This window comes from Rhinolophus sinicus, chromosome 1 (assembly GCF_057876585.1).
Source record: "Rhinolophus sinicus isolate RSI-liver-muscle chromosome 1, RSI-T2T, whole genome shotgun sequence".
Classification (NCBI taxonomy): Eukaryota; Metazoa; Chordata; class Mammalia; order Chiroptera; family Rhinolophidae; genus Rhinolophus; species Rhinolophus sinicus.
Window position 1 is genome coordinate 160336041 of NC_142501.1, and position 23933 is coordinate 160359973.

General features: G+C 43.6%; 1 protein-coding gene and 2 long non-coding RNA genes across 12 annotated transcripts in view; 1 reads left to right on the top strand and 2 right to left on the bottom strand.

Moving 5' to 3' along the window:
* The window catches only part of LOC109440252 (uncharacterized), a 37081-nt gene extending 35138 nt beyond the window's left edge, over window positions 1-1943 (bottom strand). Inside the window, exon 1 of the long non-coding RNA XR_012493686.2 lies at window positions 1806-1943. This is a non-coding gene — a long non-coding RNA (uncharacterized LOC109440252). The remainder of the gene's footprint in view (window positions 1-1805) is intronic.
* Window positions 1-23933, top strand: part of SHROOM3 (shroom family member 3) — a 290161-nt gene that overhangs the window by 210496 nt on the left and 55732 nt on the right. For 6 of the 10 annotated variants that reach the window (XM_019720366.3, XM_019720389.3, XM_019720373.3 and 3 more), the window contains one exon: window positions 21106-21237. The exons of 3 other annotated variants lie outside the window; for them this stretch is intronic. In XM_019720366.3, the coding sequence (XP_019575925.3) occupies window positions 21106-21237 (132 nt within the window). Of the gene's footprint in view, window positions 1-1910; window positions 2133-21105; window positions 21238-23933 lie in introns of those variants that run through there. One more of the 10 variants, XM_019720381.3, reaches the window with a different exon arrangement.
* Window positions 15549-23933, bottom strand: part of LOC109440232 (uncharacterized) — a 79266-nt gene continuing 70881 nt past the window's right edge. Inside the window, exon 5 of the long non-coding RNA XR_012493685.2 lies at window positions 15549-18915. This is a non-coding gene — a long non-coding RNA (uncharacterized LOC109440232). The remainder of the gene's footprint in view (window positions 18916-23933) is intronic.

Below are 23933 nucleotides of genomic sequence, written 5' to 3' on the forward strand. Positions count from 1 at the left end.
GCAATGGAAGCCCTGTGATGGATTTCACTGGTATACTACAGGCTGTGTGAGAGGTTAAGATTTGAACCCAAAGTGTGTTTTTTTAATCACCAATGTAAAGTGATGTTCACACAGGAATAGAGGGATCTGTTCCACCCTTATGAGATTTCACCTGACCCTGAGCGCTTAGAAAACAAGATAAAGAAGCAGAACAGGAGGTCTTATCTGTTCTGCCTGCAGAGCTCCTGGCTATGTCCTCCAGCTAATACTTCTTATTTCCTCAACAATGTGAGGGAGTGCAGTGTGCTTTCTAAACTGTAAGGGCTGACCACTTCTTTCAAGCTTAAGCTCTGGACATCACCTGCCTACCTCCCAAAACTAGATTCCCACAGGACAGTAGGACACAGGGCAGGTAACGTTAGCGTCGCTGCTTCCAATGCCCGTCAACAATATGTATGGGGACCCCAAGACTGTGTGACAAGTGTGTATGTGTTTGTATATGCTAGTGATACCATATTGAAAATAAAATACAACTTTAAGGAGGATAATACCTTATGGGGAGCATGTCCATGAAGATGCCATGTTTCCCTGAAAATAAGACCTAGCCGGATATTCATTTCTAATGTGTCTTTTGGAGCAAAAATTAATATAAGACCCGGTCTCATTTTATTATAATATAAGACCGGGTCTTATCTAACATAAGACCCGGTCTTATATTAATTTTTGCTCCAAAAGATGCATTACAGCTGATTGTCCGGCTAGGTCTTATTTTCGGAGAAACACGGTATCAGTAAAGAGGTTTATTTATTGGTTGCCATTGCATTTAGCCAGGTTAGAACAAAAAGCACAGCCAAGTAAAAAGTGGTATCAACTGCAGGGGGGAACCCAAAGCTTCTAGTTCCTACCTAATTAGGCATTATCTTTTCTGTGTCCATATGGATATTTAATGCTGTAAATATAGAACATGAAAATTTGACAACAGGGATTCTGCTTGAGTGAGAAGAAATAACACCAGTTTTTAACCTTCCTGTTATTTTAATCCCCGGAGCTGACATATGAAAACAATTAAGAAACGTACTGTCTAAGGAAAAAGTCTTACCTCTGTTGAAAGAGGCAGGAAGAACCTTTGAAGAAAGATGAAACTGAAAATAGCACCATATCTTCCTTAGGGATAACTGGGCACCTAGATCATACATGCAAAACAAACGCAAATGTGTCTATTGTGTAAGACACAGAAGTTTGCAAAGCTGAATCCCGTATCTCCGGAAAGGTCACAATGGTAACCACCGAAATAATCACCTGTCCTTCATCTAGAGGTGATGCTCATGGAAACAAAAATGGCTGAGAGGGAGGTTTCCCCAGCATTAGCAGATCAGCAACAACCTGAGTCTTTCCTTTTGACTTCCACTGGAAAGAGGACAGACGGAGAAAACGGATTGTTATTTTCCTTGTAATGTGAGCTTTTTTTTTTTAAGCTGTGAACTTTTTACCTTGCTTCATTCATGCTTCATTTGATCAATTACTAACTGTATAGCCCCTGAACAGTGAGCGCGGGCTTCTTAAAAGTTGACATTTTGCTTTTGGCTTCCTCTTCATTACAAAATGTGGGGCAGAGGAAGAGTTAAGGCACCTTTGTGACTGTGAACGGGTAAAGGGGGGACTGAGAGTGTGTGCATCGGTCCCCTTAATACCACGAGGACCCGAGTGGAGCCCGACTCTTCCAGCCCAGAATCGGTTTTCAAACCTTAGGGAGCTTTCTCTGCCATTGACATGCAAATGCCGTCCCGAGCGCCCGGGCCAATCCCGAAGGCTTCCTGTGGGATTACCTGGTGGCGAGCGGCGAGCCTGCGCGCCCCTCCCGCGCGGCCCCAGCGGCGGGGAGGCGTGGTTGTCGGGCGCCCCCGCACCCTCCGGATCCCCACTGCTGGGATCCAGCCCCCTGGAGCCGCGCGCCGGCGTCCGCCGCGCCGCAACCGCTGCAGCCACGGCGCGGAGGCTCAGGGTGAGGCTGAGCCGCCCATTGTTGAGCGCTGCGCAGCCCCGCCGGCGATGCCCCGCGCCGCCTCCTCCGAGCGGCGGCGAGGTTTGAACTTGGCGTCGGCCCGGAGCCCTGCGCGGCCAGGGGGGCGGTGGGGACCTGACGAGCAGCGATGGTGAGTGCGGGGCTCCGGTCCACTTCCCCTGGCCTGCGGCGGGCGCGACCGGGGCGCACTGCTGTCTTTTAAGGAGGGAGGGAGGCAGGCAGGGCGCCCCGCCGCCTACTTTCTAAAGGGTGTCTATTTCGGCTCCTGCGGCGACACTGTAGAACCCTGTCTGGGAGGATGGGTCCCAGGGCGAGCTTTCACTGCCCGCAGCCGGCCCGATGGAGGGGTCGGTGGCGCGCTCCGAGGGTCTCCTGACACTCCTGGGCCTTGGCTTTTTTTTATTAGAGAGGCAGAAACTGCCACGCCAAGAGGAAAATAATTGCAGATTATTGACAGCATGAAAACTTTTCAGAAGAAATGATCTGTGAAATATTTTAATTTTGATAAATTGCTTCCCACGAGGACTCCTACTGAGTTTAGAACGACTTTGCCTTTCTTAATTTTACTGGATTTATTTCTGTAGGAAAGGTCCCCAAAGTGCTTTGAAGGGCGTGCCTGCCCCTCCCCCCCACCACTTGATCCAGATCTTAGGGCAACTTTTTAAAAGGTGTGTTCCATGTTTATGTAACGAAAGTTTAAATCATGGAAATGAAATTATACCTGACACATGCTCTACTCTGACTTGCCAGAAGGATCAAAGTGCTTTGCTGAGGAGTGGGGGAGAGCTTATAAAATTTCAGTACATCGAGCATCCTGTGGAGGTGGGGGTGGGGTGTGCCTGTTCTTTCTCTCATGTATTTTAGCATTATTTTGGGGGGTTGGGGGGGTCGTTTGTTTTTAAATCGTAGTGTTGAGGTGGTGAACTTATGGGAAGGGAGGCTTTTCCACTACTAGTGAATGAGCTCCATGAAGAGATTGCTGTGAGATATCAGGGTGCAACAGGAAATCTTAGCACAGAGGCTTTTAAAGATACTTCTGTGCCGTTTTTTGTTTCTAATTAATATTTAAAGGCTGGTTAAATGATCATCTCTAATTAAAAGCACGATGGTCAAACCTATGGCTGTCTTCCCCCAAATAATTTCACCAGAAGTTGGTTTGCATTTTAATTAATTTTGATAGTTATCTTTGTCTTTTTAAAATATCTTTTTTTCTGATTACAAAATTATTGATCACCTGATTTTTTCTGATTACATGATCATTGCAGAAAAGGTGGAACGAAGTAAACTTATTCATAACAATAACAATTGTGTTCTGTTTGCTAAGGCCTAGTTTTTCATAGAAGCCTAGTCATATGAAAACTTTGCAGCTATGGACATTTTTTTTTAACCGCTAACAAATTTGGTTTAGGAACCAAAACTAGTAATTGACAAGGAAATAAATTTTGTACTTTAAAAAAATGTTATAAACAATAACTTATTCACATGGTTCATGGTTTATGGAACAGAATTTATTGTGGCAATTTCTCTTGAATCAACTTTCCACATCTGTTCCTGACAAATGGTTTCTGTTTGCATAGCCTGTTTTGTAAATACATCTCTCTAACATTGAAGGCAGAGTGCCTAAGCACATACTCCTTTCCAATGCTCGTAGCTAGGCTCATAGAGTTAATATTTTTATTGGTTTCTACATCAGAACTTCCTCACCGTATGCTTGATAAAACCCTGGAGAAGGTTACCAAGGGATGTGGAAGAGAATTTACTTCCCTGGAGATTTTAAGAATAGGATAAACATCCATCTGCCTAGGATGGCTTCAGTGCAGTACTGTCTGGGTAAAGGAAGACTAGGTCACAGCTCAGAACCCAATTTGGGGAGTTCTAAACACATTCAGTTCTCAATAACCTGCGACCAAATAAAGATTGCCGGAAAGTACCTGAGTCCAGTAGGAAGTGAAGCCCTGTTTTGATTTATGTAAAGCAAAGATTCTCCTTTGGTAAGAAAGAAGTAAAATTATCCGTAGTACTTGCCAATCCTTTACTATTTATAGATAGAAAAATCAATAATGATTTAATTATCTTCTAAGAAGTTATAGGTTGAGCCCAGTATAAGTTTTGTGATTAAGGTAAATGAATGAATTGATTCATGGGTATCAAAAGTTCTGCCTCAAAGGCAGGAAGGGGTTTATGTGGGATAAACCTCTGAGCTAAGGATGACACGTCTAAGAGTTTTCTCCACTTTGGACCAATGTTCTTTGGAGTGTTGCATCTTGTGTGTTAAACCTAGTTGTATTTTTTACGTTAACATTTTACTTTCCCCTCAACATGTATTCTTGACTTTCTACTTTCAATGTAGAAACCACGTAGCACTTTTACCAAAATGAAGTGTCCCTGTAAATTCTGTTGGAGGCTGTTCCCCTGGGCTCCAGCCTTGCAGCTATTTTGCGGGCTTCTTTCAGAAGGTCAGGATTTCATGGGTTGCTGCTTCCTCTGCCCTCCTGTTTGACAGAAGTATCCTGTAATTCTAACCACTGTGTGACCTCAATTGCAGAGACACCTTCCTCCCTTTCCGTAGTGTCACTTGATCAGGAGCAGCCACCCCTCTTTCTCCCAGCAGGAACAGTGGGAAGGGTTCACTTTCTAGGAAACGTCAAGTCAAAAAGAAAATGGGGAGTCTCCTGGCTGGGCAGCTTTTCACCTTGCTGGAATGAATCAGCAGTACCTCCACTTCACACCCTTCAGCCTGTCATATTTTTTTATGCATGCCAAGTATGTTTTCTTATGTACGCTATAGTAACGCCCAAAGAAGGAATAGAAATATGGTATGAACGATCATTCAGCAAACATTTACTGTGTGGGAGGCAGGCAGCCCAGGAACAGGAAGTGGGTTCTCTGCCCTCAGGGAACTTGTCATATAAGAGGAGAAATCAAACGTGTTAATAAGCTAGGGTGTTAATAAGCTAGGGTCGTTCTGAGCAAGTAAAGCACAAGGATAAGAACTTAGGTTTGTTGTAAGTTAAACATACACCAACCCTTTGACCCAACATTTCCACGCCTAGCTGTTTACCCAAGATAGATGAAAACAAAGGTCCACAAAATGACTTGTAAAGATGTTCATAACAACCTCATTCATAATATTCAACAACTGGAAACAACCCTATGTCCATCAACAGGAAAGTGAGTACTGTAGTACATTCATACCATGGAATATAACTCAGCAATCAAAAGGAATGGACTCAGGATATACACAACCACCTGAATGAATCTTAGAACCATTAGGTTAAATGGAAAGAAGCCAGACACAAAAGAGTACATAATTCTATTTATGAAGTAGTAGAACAGGCAAAACGAATCTATGACAGAAGTTAGTGTTTGCGGTGGGCGGGGGTGGGAGGGTGGGAGGATTGACAAAAGGGGTAAGAGATTTTCCTGAGGATGGAAATGTTCTGTCTCGTTTTGAGTGATGGTTACGTGGGTATAAACAATGATCAAAATCCATCAAACGGATCGCTTAGGACCTAGGCGTTTTATTGTATGCAAAGCATTAGCTCAGAAGAAGAACAATTTAGGTTCTAGAGATAAACAGGGGTACACATCCTGTCTGTCTGTAGGTGTGCATCACTTTGGGCAAGTTATTAAATACCTCTGAGCCTGAAAGCACTGGACAATAATAAAACATCGCTTTCATAGGGTTATTGTGAGGATTCAGGTAGACAATGAAAGTATTCATCTTAGGAAGAATTCAATAAATGTCAGCAAATAATTCCATGCACTATGATAAATGTAATGTGGGGTTTTGGCATTCATGATGAAATTATTGCACTTTTTGTGAAAGCCATCTCATTTAATATTATCAAAGATCTTGTAGCATGTTAACCAATATCCTTAGCATTATATGTGTCTTCTTTTTAATGGGTCCTTTTTTGAGGCTGGAGGGAATTTGAAGTTCTTGCCTACCTTTTCAAAATACCACTGGGGCTTTGCTTTGCCAACACAGGTAAACCCCAAAGAGAGGACATACCCACTAGGCAAGCTCCTCTGTTTTTGAGGCCTGGTATAATGATACTAGTTAAAGTTGAGCCTCCACTGAGAATCCAGGTGAAAGGGTTACATGTTACATCCTCTTCCTAAAACTGTAGGTGGAAAACAACTCTTGATCTCTGTATCAAATTAATATTGTGCTTTTTTAAAGGGACAAATTATATAACTTGAGTTTTCAGTAAAGTACCTTGGACAGAGTGATAAATATAATGTAGGAGTTTACTTAATACATTAAGCTTTGGTTATTTTTAAGTTCAACAAAGTGTTTGAGAAAGACGACTTATATACTTTGCCAGCTCCAACAGAGCTATTTTATTGTTGGGTTGATTTAATTCATTCAGTGAACATCAAACATTTACTGAGAATGTATTATTAGCCTCTGGGAATTCAGTGATGAATAATAAGACATTTTACATTCAAAGGTTCTACACGTGGGGTTTTTTGGTATTCGTGATGAAATTATTGCACTTTTTGTGAAAGTCATCTCATTTAATATTATCAAGGATCTTGTAACATATTCCATTTCTCTTGAAACTTTTTTCAGAGCAGAGGGCTCTGTCTTAGGTTAGTCTTGTTGGGTTTTTTTGTTTCTTTGTTTTTAAAGCCTCCTGCTAATGGAGGTTTAAAATCCTGGTTCTTTTTTCATTGGTGCTATTGTCTTAAACAACAGAGTTTCTTGCTAAGGTTTTCTCTTGTTATTATTCCTTACTAAAAACAACAGCAACATGGTCTTGTATAAAGGCCATGTAATGGCCTTTAATGTAGTGGAAAGGTCTAGACTGTGGAGACAGGATGACCGAGGTTTGAATCTGTGCTCTGCTACCTACTAAGTAATTTAGGTCACGTTCTTAAATTCTGTAAGCCTGAGTTTCCTCATCTGCAAAATGGTAGTAATGATACCTTGAAAGAGGTATTACTACTTATCAAATTAAAGCTGTTATAAGGATTAAATGACAAAAAATACATGTAAAAAATAACTAGCCTGGTATCTGACGGTGTTAATTTCCAATATTTATCGAGTAGTTGTTAAGAATCAAGCACGTCTGAAACTCTCCTTGTACCTTCCTCACAATCCTACGAGCTACGCACTGTTATTGTCCCCTTTTAAAGGTGAGGAAACTCACAACATAGAAGAGGTGGAGGTTTCAGGATTGGAACCTGACATGATCCTGCCTCTCAACTGATGAGGTCCGTAAGAAATGTCTGTTACTTTTCCCTTTTAGGTAGAATTATTTTAAGGTTTAATTGCTGCAGGGAGTAAGTAACGCCGATAAGTGGCGGTAGTGTGCATTATGGGCTGCCTACAAGTGAATTCTGGTGGGGCAGAGACCGGTCCACTCCTGAGTGTGTTCTTAAATGGAAATGCATTTACCTACTACCTTGTTGCTGGAGGGAGGGAGGGTTGCAGGAGAAGCGCTAATGAACTTGTCAGGGACTTTCCCCAACCCTAAAAGTCTGCCTGTCGGTGGCCCTCTTTGACATTGTCCTCCACCCCTACCTACCCCAGTGACTCCAGTTAAGTCAGTTTGTGAACAAGAAATGTGGAGAACCCAGCTGCCTGTTAGGATTCAACCTAGACTTCACGAAGCGTGTTTGGGAATTGGCATAGATGCAATGTTATCTTGGTCTCCCAAGGAAGCCAAGGTGAGAAATACGTTCCAGAGCCCTGTCACAGTCAGAGGAAAAGTAAACTATTGACCCAGGATATTTTATATTCCCTATTTCCATTGGCATTCCTTCAGTTCCATTCGCGAGAACCCTGAACTAGAACTTGAAGTAAAAATAAATCCCAGGTGATAGGGTGAGAACCCTATTTGATGAAGATGTAAGAAGTCACATTGGCCAATTTATTAAAATAATGTGTAGATGCCGGGGGAAATGTAGTTAAATAAATATAGGACACAATTTCCTATTAGACATAAGCCTTTTCACTTAATCCCACTCAGGTGCTCTGTATTAATGTCTCAACACTCAAGCCTCTCCTTCGCGGTACAGCTAGCCAGACACCCGGAATCTCAGAACCTTTTAGCCAACCACCCAAGTGGTACCAGGTCCATGTACAATCCCACCAGAGAAGCCCCCCAGCATACAGCGGAGGTGCCAACCGGGGGCAATGGGCTGAAGCCAGGGGGTGTGGAGAGGAGCCCCATTGCAAAGTGCTCTTGCAGCCCTGTGTTTGAAGGAATGTCACCGTGCCGCAGTTCTGTCCACCCAAGTAAGCCACATTATCTCAGGGCAAATTCTTTTAGGGCTCTGCTCTCTGAAGGGAAGAGAAGAAATCTGAAAGAAGAACCTGTAAGGATCTGAGCTCTCTGTTGTCCCCGACGTCTCGAGGCTGCTGTGCCCTGTGCAAGCTCCACTTGTCTCAGTTTGACTCACACTAGATATGCACATGGTAAAAGTTAGGAGAACTGCAGCAATGTCACTTGAAGTCCCTCTCTGCCTCTTCACCATCGCCTCCAGCCTCTTTTCCTCAGCTTTAAGCCCTTTGTGTCGGTTCCCATGGTTACCTCTTCTCCACTAGCAGCTGGAATGCCTTAGTGAGAGGGCTGCCTCCCCCACCGAGCCAGGTCTGGCTGGGGCGGAGGCCACCGATCTGCAGCTGGATCTGCAGCTGGATTCGTGACATGGGGTCACAGTCCAGTACCTTTTCTTTGTTGTGGGTTCTGTACCTTTCCCAGGCTTGGTGTATTGGGGTTGCAGTGGGAGGGGAGACAAGGGGTATGGCCCATAGGGTATTTCCGGCTTAGGCTGTCCTGGCCTGGCTGCCCCAGGACCTGCCAAACTCCTGCCTAATGCCCACCCCTTCTCTGTTAGTACCCAGTGGAGGGGGGAAGACCTGCTCTGCACAGTCAGGTAAAACTTCTCTACCTGCCTTGCCTTCAGCTTTGGTTCCCAGTACCATCTGTTTATGGGTTAGTGGACATTAACAAGGCCAGGCTTTGGTCTGGAAGGAATTGGTATCAAAGGTCAGTTTTCATCCAACCTGGAAGACCAGGCAGGCACTGGAACTGGGGGAATGCATGGGATTTAAGATGAGAACACAGCTTCCTAAGAGTTTGTATTGAAGCTGCCTCCTGAGATACTACTTAGAGGCTTAAATGCCTTCTCTTTTGGAGTCCAGTTGGCCCCAGATTTAAGACAGGAATTGTAACTACAGTTGGAAATTAAGCAGCCTTGGTAGTGAGGGTAAGGAACAGTAGTTATCAGTGTACACCACTAAAAATCATCACTTCTGAGGAAGACAATACTTGAATAATTGTTATGCTCTTGGGATAAGGCAGCTCTGTTTTGTAGAGATCTTTCAGGCCTATAAATACTCACTAAGCCCTTAGGTGATGCGATTTTTGTAGCTGGTGGTGCAGGGAACCCTTTGGAGCCTTATGATATGTTGGGTCCTGGATTTACCCCTCTGTGATCTTGAGCAACTTATTTAAATTACCTGTGCTTCGGTTTCCATTTCTGTGAAAGGGGGACAGTACTTCGTAGGATTGGTATGATGATTAAATTTATTATGTAAAAACACTTTGTAAATTGTAAAGCCCAACACATGTGCCAATTTGTTATCATTTTAAATGACGTTTTGAGAATGCCAGGCTAAACTAAAACCAAGGACATAGATTTTTGTCAGTCCCACTTTCATGTTATGTATGTCAGTGGGTCCAGGATTTCCCATGAAGAGAATAGTATAGTGTTGGGGTGAGTAGGGACAGGATTTTAAAAAAGAGAAAGCACTCTTATCTAGACTGTGTTACACTAACTCGATAGTAACCAAAGGAAAGGAAAAATGATGGTATAAATAGAAACTCAATCCATGGAACCATAGTTACAAACACCTTGAAACCACAAACAATGTAAACCACAGACAACGACTTTTCCACAAATGGGCTGCATTTGGGTATCTTGCCTTCCATTTAAACTGTGCTTCCAAAGAATATAAAGCAACAGCTGGGAGACAGCTTAGGAGACAGAGAGTTTTGCTTTGGGTGATAGCAAAGGTTGGAAACATTTAGGTCTGAGATTTGGAGGCATTTAAATAGCATAGAATGCCTATTATCTATGCTAAAAAGCAGAACGAATCTTGGGTATTGTGGACACTAATACAGTTGGCACGAGCTTTAAAAAAAAAAGTGCATGTGAGCTTCTTTCTAAGACTCAATAATCCTCTTGGGCAAAATAAGGATTAGGCCTCCCTCACAGACAAGAAGGGTGAGTTCATTTTTGCTAAGATTCCTCAGCTGATGCCAAATTTAGCAAGGAACCTATTTTCTCCCAATGAATGACAGTCTCCATTTACATTTTTAATGTCCACCCCTCTTCTCTAGGCAGGTCTAGGACAGGAGCAAGTTATTTGCAAGTAGATGGGAGAGAGAAACCCTGGCTCCCACAGACCACATTGCGAGCCCAGGGACTCACCAGAACCAGTGCCTCTACCTCCTGCCTGCGGGACTGGAGGCGGTCTCCTGCACCAGATCCCAAGGTGGGAGGACTCCAGGGGCTAAACAAGCTGGGCCCAAGCCCATTAGGTTTTTTTACTTACTAAATTTATTGAGGTAACATTGGTTGTTAATATCATTATATAAGGTACAGTTGTACATTATAATTCAGTATCTGTGTGCTCACCACGCAACGTCTGGTGGCCTTCTGTTACCATGTATATGAAACAGCCTTGTTTTTAAAACCTCACGTTTTTAAAACAGCCTTGCAGATCCCGTCACTGAAATGCCATCCCTGCCCAGTACCTGAGGCTCCCTCTGGTGAGAGGAGACCTCTAGAAGAACTCCTCGGGCGAATTCTGTCGTCCTTGACACTTGCGGAACCATTTCTTTCACACCAGTTGCTGGGTCCTCTGTGCTAGTCTGTAAGGGACGCAGGTGATGCCCCCGTATTTCCTGTTCTTGTATGCAAAAAAACCTCCACTGAAGCTTTAAATATTTATATCCCTCACCAAATGCTTTAGACACTTGTACTTTCCCTTTTTAAGGAATTAAAGAGCCCATAGTTACACCCCCATCCTGACACATCCTTGGGTGACTTCCCCTGTTCATCTCACAGAGGCCATTTTGACTGAAGAATAATAGCCTCCCATCTTACAGGGATTATCACAGACCAGGCTCATTGGATCTCAAAGCAATGCCACCAGGCAGATAATACTTCTCCGCTTTGTTACAGATGAGGACCTGAGGCTCAGAGAGAATAGTGGCCAGAGACTGGCAGAGCGCACATGGGAACCCAGGTTGATCTGGCTCCAAATCCTGTGTGTCTCTCCAGCGAGACTGGAGGTCAGAAGCTGTCTTTTATTCCACACAGACTCCAGCTTGGAGTCTGCATGTAGAAAGTGCTCATCACCCCTGCATGGGGCAGTCAGAGATGATGTTTTCTCACTTGGGGTTCGGAACCCTAAAACTCATATAGATAAACTTGGTGCAGGTCTCCTGGCTGCTGGTCCAATCCTCTCTCCCTTTATAAATAGAGTGCGCATATGGCCATTTCGGTGACTGTTTAACCCTTCAAACCGCCTTTTCCTAATGTTTTGTGGAAATAAGGGAGTAAGCATTACCAACCCTAGTTTCCTGTGTAACTTCCACCATCATGTTACTTGTTCTCTTTTCTCTCTTGCTCCTCAAAAGTACGTGTAGATCCTTTTCTACATGCATTCCTAGAGGTCATTACTGGTACCACACCATATAGCATGGTCTGGGAGAGGCATGTCAGAGGAATTTGGACCAGGACATGTTCTATTTGGCCCCAACACTGCCCTTCTATTAGGGCCCCATGATGCAGGATGTCAAGATGGTTTCACGTGCCCTTTGCTGTCTCAGCTTAGGGTCTGGGTATTGGTTGCGTTATATTCTGTGCATCCCTCCCCACCTGCCCCCGCAGGCCAGCACCACACTGCTCTGGTCCAGGCAGAGCATCAGCAATAGAAGTTCACTCTAGGAAGACAGCAATCCTCATCCAGACGAGATAGGGTAGACCACTGCAGGGAGCCCACCAGGAAGCTGCCCCGTGTGCCCTCATATTTTTATTAAACATATTTTTATTAAACAAATATTTATTGGACATCTTCTCTTGGAAGAGGACACCATATAGAAGTGAGCACCATAGCTGGTCAAGGAAGGAAAGAGAAATTGAATACGATTAGGACTACAGTTGACCCTTGAATAATGCAGGGGTTAGAGGCACTGACCACCCCCCACCCCACCCATACTGTTGAAAATCTGCATATAACTTTGGACTCCCATGAAACTTAATTACTAGTAGCCTACTGTTGACTGGAAAGCTTGCCAATAACAAAGAGTCGATTAACACAGTTTGTATGTTATGTGCATTAAGTACTATATTCTTACAATAAAGTAAGCTAGAGAAAAGGAACTATTAAGAAAATCCTAAGAAAGAGAAAATACATGTACAATATTTATTGAAAAGAATCCACGTATAAGTGACCTGCTCAGTTCAAACCCATGTTGTTCAAGGGTCCACTGCATAGTGGTTGGGAGCACAGGCTTTGTCATCACCCAGAGGTGGATTCAAATTCTTATTCCACTGAGCCTGAGCAATTTCCTCTGCTCTCTGAGTCTCAGTTTCCTTGTGTGTAAATTAGGGATGTAATAGCATAAAAGTGCCTACTTTAGAGATTGGCTGTGAAGATTACAATGAACTGTACAGGTAATAATTTAGCATCCAACCTGGCTTGGCACATTCCATAGGGTAATTACAACTTCTGGGACTTCTGCTTTGATACCTGCTCTCCTTGAGACATGTGATTGGAGGGAAACAAGCATAGATTCAGACAATGTAAGAGTGAATGGAAAGGAGAGGGAGCCACGCTGAGTGGACTATTCTTACGGTCTTGTGTACTCCATCTATCTCTCTAGCACTTACCGTGGTTTGTAATTATGTATTTATACAGTTATGTTGTCTGTGTTCCCCATTAATTTGTAATTTTACAGAGGGAGGGATCATGTCCTTTTGCCACCGTTGCAAGCCCAATGCCTACTCCATTGCATGGTCCATGGTCGACCCTTGGTGATTGTTGATTTTGAATGGGTGATCAGAGCTGTGTGTAGAAGTGGGCTGTGAGTCTCAGCATGAAACATGTCCTGTATCATTTCAGCAGTGTGACCAGTGTTAGGAAGTTCCAAGTCGAGAGCAGAAAAGCAGTCTGGTGGCAGGGGTAAAGATGGGGAGTCCTTCAAAATCTGGCCTCATCTTTTCTCTAGATCTAGGGACAGTTGGGTGAGGGATAGATACGGGTCCCATCTGAATTGCAGTACCTTCATTTTCTTCGGAAGAAGCTTTCCCTTGAAAGAAGCTTTTGGTATTAAATGTTTACCACCCGTGTCAGTGGACGTTTAGGATGGTGGAATCCAAAGTCAGTGTGACATAAGACAGAGAGCATGGAAGATAGAGTGAGGGACTGGCTTCATGTACCAACCATGCAACTTACAAGTCCTGACCTTGAGCAAGTAACTGTTCCTCTATGAGGCTGTCTATATCTGCTAAATGGGGATAAATAATACCCGCTCTGTTTGCTCTTTAGGGTTATTATGGGGCCAAATGGAATAATGTAAGGAAGGTGCTTTCAAGCTATAATGTATGATGCTGAAGTAAGGAACTGTAGAGATTTGTATGGTTCTTTGGGAACACTAGAGAGGGTGGGGGAAGAAAGGCAGAGGCTGAATTTTCTGAGGAAGTATTCATCTCCTTCTATTGATACTGCATTTCCAGAAATCCTGCTTCCTCCTCCAATGAGTATTTTGAATGTTTGCTGAAGCTCCCAAAGTAAATCCTGCCACAGCATGAAGTCTTTCCACTGCCTGAACTGGCTCCCAGGATAGGTACATCCACTTCCATTTCCTGACCAAGATTTTCCTTTAAAAATACGGAGAAATTAGACTCCTAGACTCATTCTAGTTAGGAAAAAAGTAAGGCTAATTTTTCTGATAATTAAAATGATAAATGTTCATTGTAGACAATTGGCAAGATATAGAAAAAGAGAAGAAAAATATCACCCATAGTCTTATCACCCAATAGTAACATTTTGGTATATTTTCTGGTCTTTTGTTTTCATGCGTATCTGTTTGTCTGATCTGAATAGCAAAGGGAGAAATGACAGGCATGCATGACTTGGTATGTGGCTGATGCTTAAGAAAAAGTCTTCAAAGCCCACTTATCCTCAGAGGTATTTAATGAAGGGTGGAGTAGAGAGGGTGTGGCCTTGGGCCATTCCTTTTTCCACTTGTTTCATTTCATTTTGCCTTCTGTACCTGTAAAATGAGAGTCATCACTGTCTCAGATGATAGGAAAATTAACTGAATAACTTTTTAAAGCATAGTATCTAGTACATACTATGTGCCCAGTAAATGTAAATTCCCATTCTATGGGTAAGAAGATACCATTTATTGCTAGGCACTGTTCCAAGTGCTTTACATACATCAATTCATTCAAGCCTTACAACTACCCTTTGATGCAGGTGCTGTTATTATCTTATTTTATAAGGGAGGAAACTGCACAAGAGGTTAAGTGACCTGCTCAAGGTTAAACACCTGTTAGATGGGAAAGCCTGGGCAGGAACCTGAGCAGCAGGCCCCAGAATCCATATTGTTTATACACATCCTGCCACTGCTCAGAGTTGATTTAAGGTCAGGCTCTGAGTGTTTGTAGAGAGTACCGTGCCCCTCCAGTGGTGGCCTTATCATCAGTTTAACTAGAGGGCCTCGCGTGAGGACCCTTGGTTTTCTTACGCAGTTGCCTGGGGATCGCTGTTATAGACGTCAGTGGGTGGAGGGATTGAAGTCCAAAGATAATCTGAAGCAGATGAAATATTTATTAGTTAGGTTAAAAGATTTGGCTTTTCTCCCTACCCCACCTTTTCCAGTCTTTGTGCAAGGTTGACATAGAGGTTATTGGCTAAGATCTGGTGAGAGTTACGCTTATGGTTTAAGAATCAGATATATGATATTTCAGTGGTATAAACTATACATGTGGATTCATTTGGGCAGTTTCAGGGGATATTAACTGAGAAAAAGCAGCAGCAAGAGGAATGGGAGGTACAAATGGACCATGGGTCTGAGTCGTAGATGTACACCTGTGCTTGGGTGAAGGGACAAGTGTGGCCCTCCTGTAATAACCAAGCTGTTAGTACAGGTTGGGTGCGTGAGCCAAAAGACAAAGGAGATTTTAAAGACAAGTAAGTGTTACGGTGGAAAGCACCGGAGAAGAGACAGGCCTGAAGGGATACAGAGCAAGCTTCCTAGATAGATTCAAGCAGCAGAAAAAGGAGAGTAATGAGGGGATAGTGACCCAGAAGTTAAGTCTAAATGTGTAGGTACCACAGGTCAGTAATAGGAACCAGGGTTTCTAAAGAAAGGGCAAGTCACTGAGAATGTGAAACTTTTGGTAAATGCTCAGCCATCAGAAAAGGAAGACCAGCTATGTTAGGCTAAGATCAGCCTAACGTCATCAGTTCTTAAAATCTTGCCGACACTGAAAAAGCCAGGAATTCAGGCCTTGTGCCTCCTGGAAACTGAAGGGACAAGTGCCGAGGAACCTCAGGCAATGACACCAGAGACCGGCTGACAGGATAGAGAGATGACAGGAAGTCCATCTTCATGCATGGTGGACATGGAACAGGCTCAAAAGAAGAAAAAGAAAAACAGGACACTAAGAATACGACTTTTAATAAGGCAAATTATGAAAACAGTACACACATGCACCCAGCCTAAATCCAAAGGAATTTCTCCAAAAGGCTCTGAGAACAAACTTAGTCCTGTGTAAATGTACTTTTGTCTGCTTAATCTCAAAAAGCCTCCTGGCGGCTTCGAAACAGAAGGCAGCAAAACTGCCTAGTTGGGCCAGCTGTTTTTCAAAGGGCTCAGCCATACCTCTCCAAGCCAGGTCCTTGCTACCCCACAAAAGCCAGCTGCTAATGAGATAGATCAACAGTTAGAGCCCAATTATACATATTTTCACAAGGAAACTGACTCACAACCTTATATAGAAATTGATTAAAGGAAAGAGATCCTACCTTCCCCAAAATGTGTATATAAAAAAATTTAATGCCTTTAACAAAGGCATAGAGCTCCATTCTGTATGCATGACACAATTAATTCTTTTACAATCTCCTATGACTCATTCGACAAATCTGTATTGTGTGCCTACCATGAGCCATTCACTGTGCTGGGTCCAGGGTATACAATGGTTTAAAACAACAAAACTGAAGAAAAGCTAGCTGAGGGCCCTGACTCAGTGAGTTTAATGTCTGGTAGAAGAAGCACACCATGAGCAAGTGAACGGTTACACTCAGCCATAAGTGCAGTGAAGGAAAAGACCAAGTGCCAGGAAAGAACTATTTGCGGTAGATGGTGGTCGCTGAGGACCCAGTGTCATGGGACCGGAAGACTGAGGAGGAGCCAACCAAGAGACCAAGTGGGAGGAGGACTATTTCAGGCAGAGGGAACAGCGTGTGTGAAAGTGAAGAGCTTGGAGGGCTTTGGGAGCTCCAGGCGGGCCAGTGAGGTCAGGGTGGGATGATGTTTATGGCTGGTGTGGGCAGCAGCCAGGCCACTGGAGGCCTCAGGCCAAGTTAATAAACTGGGATTTTAGCTGAAGCTGGGGGGGAGGGGCGGAATCTACGCTAGGGCTTTATTAGAGAATGACTGATCCATTTGCATTTTTCAAGGGTATGTTGGCTGCCTGGTAGATGCTGGATTGGGGGAAGACAGGAGTGGAAGTGGTCAGTTAGGAAGCTGTTTCCTAGTGGAGGAAACACAACAGAAAGGAAGAAACTGCTGATTCTAACAGATAAACCATGCATTTCCTAAGCTTGTAATAGTCCATGCCAAGGAGACATGATTACGGGCTCCCGTTACCCCCAAGGACAGAATAAAACTAAACTCAATAGAAAACAGGAACTAAAGGGATAGGGAGAGACAATTTTAATAGGGCCCGCCCCTTTCCTTAAGTCTTCCCGTCAGCTTCCCTAGTCCTGCCCCAAGTTTCGTGGTATTCAAGAGAGCCACAGGAACAGAATAGTCCCAAACCTCCTCTTCTTGTATTGGCTGAAACTCAGTTTAGAAAGCAGTGAACAAGCACTATTAAAATATCAAATAGTAAAGCAGTCAGTGTATATTCAGTCATTATAGCTGTTGGGGGCTGGGAGAAAATATGAATGTACCCATCACAGGAAGTAGAAATATGTAAGTGTTTGACCAGGATTTCTTGTTTTTTAACTGTTTGGGGAAGAAAGATGATAACTGGGATTGTGGATCACAGTAATTTTCTTAGCCCTGCTCCCCCTTCTCAGGTCAGCTTTGATTCCTTTCATCCTTCACCATTTGTGATATTGAGACTGGAGAACAGCAAGAAACGATATAAAAACAACCCCACCCCCCCACACCCCCAAACCTCTCACTAGTTTTGCCAGCAGTTAACTTGTGAACTAAAAGGAAATAGGCGGGAAGAAAGGTTATCGATCTGGCGAACATTTAGCAGTATGTCATTTATTGTGCCGCCCTGTGCCAGGCACCCAGCTGGCCTGCTTGCCTTTCTGAGCTTGTAGCGGAAGGGAGAGCCCAGCAAACAGGCAGGCAGAAAGCAGTGTGAATTGCACTTTGAAATGCACATTTATAGCCAGTGTGCTGCTCTGCTGTAGTGGAAGGGGTCACCTCACCCTGACCTGCAACCAGAGGAATGATGCCCAAACTGAAACCTAAAGGATGAACGTGCAAAAGCCAGGAGACGGCTGTACCTTTCAGGAATCAGGAAGTAGCCCCTTAACGCTGGAGGTTAATATGGTTTATTTCTGCATTCTTCACTTGAAGCTGTTTCATTAATTCCATGGCTTTTATAATGTATCTTATTTTATTTTTTTCCTTTGGGTATCTTTAAGTAAAACAATGTACCTTTGAGCATCTTTTAAGTAAAAATAAGCTTATTTGGTAACATGCTGAATTAATGGCTCCATTACCATTCTCTACCCATTCTGACCAAATCTGGGTTAGTAATTCCAAGGCCTATCGAGTTTGTGGCAAACTGAAAGATTTTGAAACTGCTGAACTGAAAGGAAAAAAAAAAGAGTGGTTGTCAGTGATTTTTGTCCCAGGTGAGTGTGATTCCATGTGTAATTTGAGCCAAAATATACAATCTCTCAGTACCTCAGGTTGTTTACCTGGAAAACGGGGCCAAAATATTAGTTCTTGTCTTTATAGAGACGTTATGGGCCTAATATCTGCCACATGGGAAAGTGCCCATATCCTTTTATAGGGAGACTTGGAATAATCTGCCCCAGTCATGTGGTACCATTGTAGCACCATTTCCTGATGAGGTCAAAGCACATAGCAGGCCTGGTCAGTTTCAGTCTGTCGTGAGGCAGGTAGCACCGTCACCTCAGGTGGGTAGAAAAATGTGACTCTGGAGACAGCTTGAGTTCAATGTACAGACAATAGGCTTCCCAACACTCATTCCAGGACTATTCTCCAACTGGATTCAGTATGTAATTTCTTTTCACTAGAATATATGGATTTTAAATGTTTATTTGTTGTCCAGATTATTCCAGGAAGAGTTTAAAGCAGAAAAGGTGCGCTCTGGGTGCTGGCAATTCTTCCTGCGCTGTCTCCAGCCTGTTTCCTGGTTGGTGTAGTGCATTTAGCCCGTCTCCTCGGGGCCTCCAGCGCTAGCCCCACCGGGGTGAGGGGAGGCAAAGAGGAGCAGGGAGGCTGAGTCTGACTCATCCTGGGGATTGCGGTCAGCAGCAAGCAACAAGGGTTTCACAAACACTCACGCCCAGCTGCTAACCTCAGCTGGCTCCCTGGAGGTGGCAGGTGACGGGACAGCGTGGCCATGGAGATCAGTCTGGGGTGCTGGTCTCTGCTTTCCTAGGGTGGAAAAGAATCATGCATTAATAATCCTTAAAATGAGGAGACAATGTCATTTTCCTCATGCTTCCATCTCTTTCCACTCACCGGAATGTCCTGCCAGCCCTTCACTATGGCAGTGCACCCCTGGGCCTTCTGTCCTGGGTGCCTCCCAGGAAGGGGGAGTGGACAAGGACAGAGAAATGGACTTAGCCATTGTGGAGAAAGGACAGAGCCAACAATTGTGGTGTAAGCCAAAAATGAGGAAGTTATTAAATGCCACAAAGGTTTTGTGAGAGCTCAGGCCTGGTCTTTGTTTTCCTGTAGCCGAAGACATTAGGGTCTAGGGAAGAGCTGGCAAGGAGAACTTGCTATTGGAATGGATCATTTGATGGTGAGACATATTGGCAACTACTTTCCTCCTGAGCGTAAGCCAGACGGCCACTGGGATTGGTGCCTCTGCGGGTTGTATGAGGAATCCTAATGGAGGAATTCTGCAACAGGCCCTGACATGTTAACTCTCCAGCCGAGGCTCTTCTTGCTGTTATTTCCAGAATAAATAGGTCTTTTTAGGTGTGTCTGTTTTACATAACGTCTTAGCTGAAAGGCGCTCTAGAATGAAGGTACTGTAGTAAGACAATGCACATACCATACAATGCACAGGCAGTAAGCTAGGCAGTAATAGACATTATCTAGACACTTTATATCAAGTCTGCAAGATAGGTATAATAGTGATTAATTTTCTGAGTGCTGAATATGTGCCAGGCTCTATTCTAAGTGCTTTACCTGGATCCGTTTAAGTTTATCAACACTATGAAAGTATTTGTTCTTTTGCGCCAATTTCAGAGGTAAGAGACCGGAGGCACAGAGAGAACAAAGTCACAGAGGTGGTCAGTGGGTAGAGCCAGGACTCCAATTCAGACAGGCCAGCTCCAGAGCCAGGCTTGTGACCAGTATTTGCACATCACAGATGAGGAGCCTGCGGCTCAGAGTTTACTTGCCCACTGTCATTCAGTTCCTAAGTAACAATCTAAGTCAAGTCTTCAGACGTCAAGTTCAGTGTTATACTGAATATATTCAAAGCCAGGAATCCTACATTTGATGAGAAAAGTAATATACAGAAGGAGGTGATGGTGCTTAGGTATCATTAAGTAAAGATTAAACTTTAGCTTAGAAATGGAAACTCCTTGTAGACTCGCTGGTCATCTCCCTCCCTGTCCTGAAATGAAAAGAAATCAACACCATTCGGTAATCCCACCCCTCTCGGCCAAGGCAGAGGAGAAGCAGCACATGTTTGTTGGTCCCTTCTCAGATTCCGGCTTACGGGATATGCTCAGGGCACATCCGTCTACTCTCAGAGGTTTAGAAAAAATTTTAAAGACAAACAATGAAAGCACACCACTGGTACCTAGCAAAGTGGAATATGATGGAAACCTGCTTCAGAGCTGATGCCGGGGACAGTCTGATCAAGAGAGAGCCTCAGGGGTGCTGTCAGGGCATTTGGAAATTCAGGACTCTCCTCCTAAGGAGGGGAAATATGCCTCTTCTGATGGCGGAATGCAGTGGCCACGTGGGGCTTAACATTTTTCTTGGACTCCGTGGGAGGAAGGAGGAAATGAGTTATGGGGATGGTCATAGGGACTGAGGGTGGATTGAAATGGGACACACAAAAGGCTTGCCTCCAGCACAGTGGAATCCAAACAATCTGAAATAGTTTGGGCTAAGGAGCTGGCATGAGCTTTGCCACCCACTGAACACAGGGAGGCTGCCCTGCGTGGAGGTTGCTCTCCGTACAGCAACACTGAGAAATGAGGCAGCCGGGACTTGGTTTCAGGGAACCACCTCGCCTGACAGTTTGCTTCCGTGAGACCAATTTTTCACTCTCCAATGGATGCTGCATTATAGGGGAGTTCACCTTCATAATAGTTCTCTTTCTTCCCCCTTGGTTGGAAAATCTGGTATTCTAAGATCGGAAGTATACTTTATTGCTTCATAGCAACATAGACAGGAAAGGATAAAGACCCTCAGTAGTGGATTTGCCTTCTTTTCGGCAGAAAACTTTCGTGGGTGCGAGCTTAGAACTTTGCACTTAGCTGTGTTGCTTTGCTCTAACTCCAGGGTTAATTTTCACATGTTTCCTGTTAGATTCATTTGTGCCCCTGTGCAGTGAACACCGTCCACTCAACTTCCTATTTTCCTTTTTTTTGCCAGAGATGCATATACAGACCCAGGTCCTGCAGATACTGGCACCTCTGACTCCTTTGGCCCAGAGCACCTCACCTCTGACCCCCAGCACAGGAAAGCAGCCTGGTCAGGAGGAGCTAAGCTCCGTCTGAAGCACAGGTAAGAGGCTCAGAGGTCTGTGCCAAGTGGTTCAGAAAAGGAACTCACCTGCTGGGAGAGGGAAGTGGGGGTGAGGCTGGTACAGACACAGGCTAGCGAGAGACATAAGGAGAGGAGGTCAGATAAAAGCTCAGAGTTCAGAAGAATAACCATCTTAATGGCAGTTTTCAAACTAGGTTCTGAAGAACCCAAAAGTTCCTGGGAGGTAACCCAGGGGTCCCTCAAATAATTTGATTAAAGTATCTTTAAAAATATATATATTTCCAGAACTATCTTTAAAACTATAGTTAAAAACACCCAAAGTGATACACCAAGATATTCTTCCACTTTGGAAATGACTAATGTGTTAAATCGTGCAGCACGATTCATTCATCTTTGAACTGATATTCATTTAAAACTTCTCTTGCTGTCTCTAATTGAGGAGTGTCCTGAGGTGACAAAATTAGCCTGACAAAAATCCACAGCTGCGTATCTGTGCTCTGGTGTGCAAGGTGGTGTGCCAGGACTTGGCATGCATAGCACATCACAGCCTCACACAGTCCTGTGAGGTTTGCACTGGTACCGGGCATTCAACTAGGAGGTGGTCAATTCAAATTCAGACAGTGTGACCAAGCTCATAGTAACTATACTCTGTTGCCTCAACAGTCAGCCATAACAGAACCTACTTCATAGGACAACCGTGGGGATTCAGCGAGATAAGGTATCAGAGCACTTAGCACGGAGCCCACTCATAGGAAATGAGACCTAAATTTTAGGTCAAATAAATACTAAGAGGTGGTATACTGAGCCATTGTGGTTATTGTTCTCATCATCATTTTCATCACAGAAGGCTGTGTGCCCGTGTGAGAGCCAGTATAACAGTGAGTAAGATGGGACCAGTAGCATCAAACTACCTAGAATTTATATTGTGATTCTGCCACTTACTGTGTAACTTCAGGCACACTGTTTAAGCTCTTGCCGTTTCTAATCTCTAAAATGACTTTAATAACTAATCATAGGTTTACTGAAAAGATTGAAAGTGCTAATACACGTAAAAGCACATCTTAAGCCCTCACCAAATGTTGGTTATCATTGTTTTCAATTATCCTGATTTCAGTTTGTGGAGTTCTTTCAAGTAGACATGTGGACTTGCATTATAAAGAAGTAAACATTGTAAATTTGGAGGTATGCAATTCTCCATGTTTATGGATATGCAAACTATGCATCCAAGTATTTGTGATGTTTTATGTAATAAAACAACACTTGTATCTGGTGTCTACATTAAGGTCCTCTGTAAGATTGCATTTGGAAAAATGATTTTTAAAAAGTTTGAACGTGCCGATGGAGGACAGGCCAAGACGCACAGAGGGCTCTGAATACAAGAGAACCAGTGGACAGAGGTTGTTCTAGGGACAGCCTGAAGAAGCAGGAGCCCCGAGGTTGTTGCTGTGCCCAGTCAGCATCCTAAACTCTTCAAAATGGAGAGAACCAGAGTTTTCTAGTTATGAGACTCCACTGGGCTGGTCAGTTAGTGTCGCATCAGTGCCAGAGCATTCAAGGTCACAAAGTCATAGTTAGAAAGTGATGCACTGACCTGGGAGGAAAATGATGAAGACTTTAACTAAAGCAAATGGGGATGGAACAGGAGATGAGACAGATTTGAGATGAATTTAGGAGGTAGATCAATAGCAATGAGGGTGGAGGATGGGAGAAAGGAGATTAAAGAGTGTGACTCCTAAGTTTCTGCCGTGGGGCATTTGAGGGTGTTTGTGGGGACATTAGCCAGGACGATGATGGCAGGAAGAGCAGAGACTAAGTGGGGGTTAAGAGCTTGAGCTCTGCAATCACACAGACCTGCATTTGAGCTTGAAACCATGAAAATATTTTGTAAAGGGATCCTTAACAATTAGATGAAACAAATGAACCTAAATGTGTATCCAGTTGGTGTCCAATTAGATGAAACAAATGAACCTAAGTGTGTATCCAGTTGGTGTCCGAACCATAAAGAGATTGTCTTTAAAGCAAGGTGGGGTTGCCCTTATCGGCATAGCTATCATCATCAAAGCTGGCCGACCAGGGCTGTGTGTGTGTGAAGGGAGATGTAAGGGAACAGACAGGCAGGCAGTTTCCTTTTTATAAAGTCATGAACTGGATGTTGCATATGTTGCTCCTTCTCATGTCCTATTGGCTGGAATTTTTACTGTTTATACTCTAAGAATGTTATGTGTGTGTCTTTTCTCCATAACTATATCGTAAGCCCTTACGATAGTCTACTTCCTAACTCTTTTCTATTCCCTGCGGTCTCTCTGCAACCCACCTGTCACTGATGTAGGACTGAACTTGGAAATTGGAGTGGTTCTTCAATTATATTCCAATCCTAAATTCTGCCCATTTTGTTTTTTATTTTGAAATAATTTACTCATAAAAAGTTGCAAAAATACTAGAGATTTCCTGTATACTCCTCACCCAGCTTTTCCTATTGTTAACATCTTTTATAACCATAGCACAAATATCAAAACTAAGAAACTGACTATAAGACTTTATAAACTATAGACTTTATTCAGATTTTACCAATATTTTTCCCTACTAATGTCCTTTTTCTGTTCCAGAATCCTATGTTGTATTTAATTGTCATGTTTCCTTAGTCTCTAATTTGTGGTGTTTCTTCAGTGTTTCCTTTGTCTTTTATGACCTTGACACTTTTGAAGACTATGGGC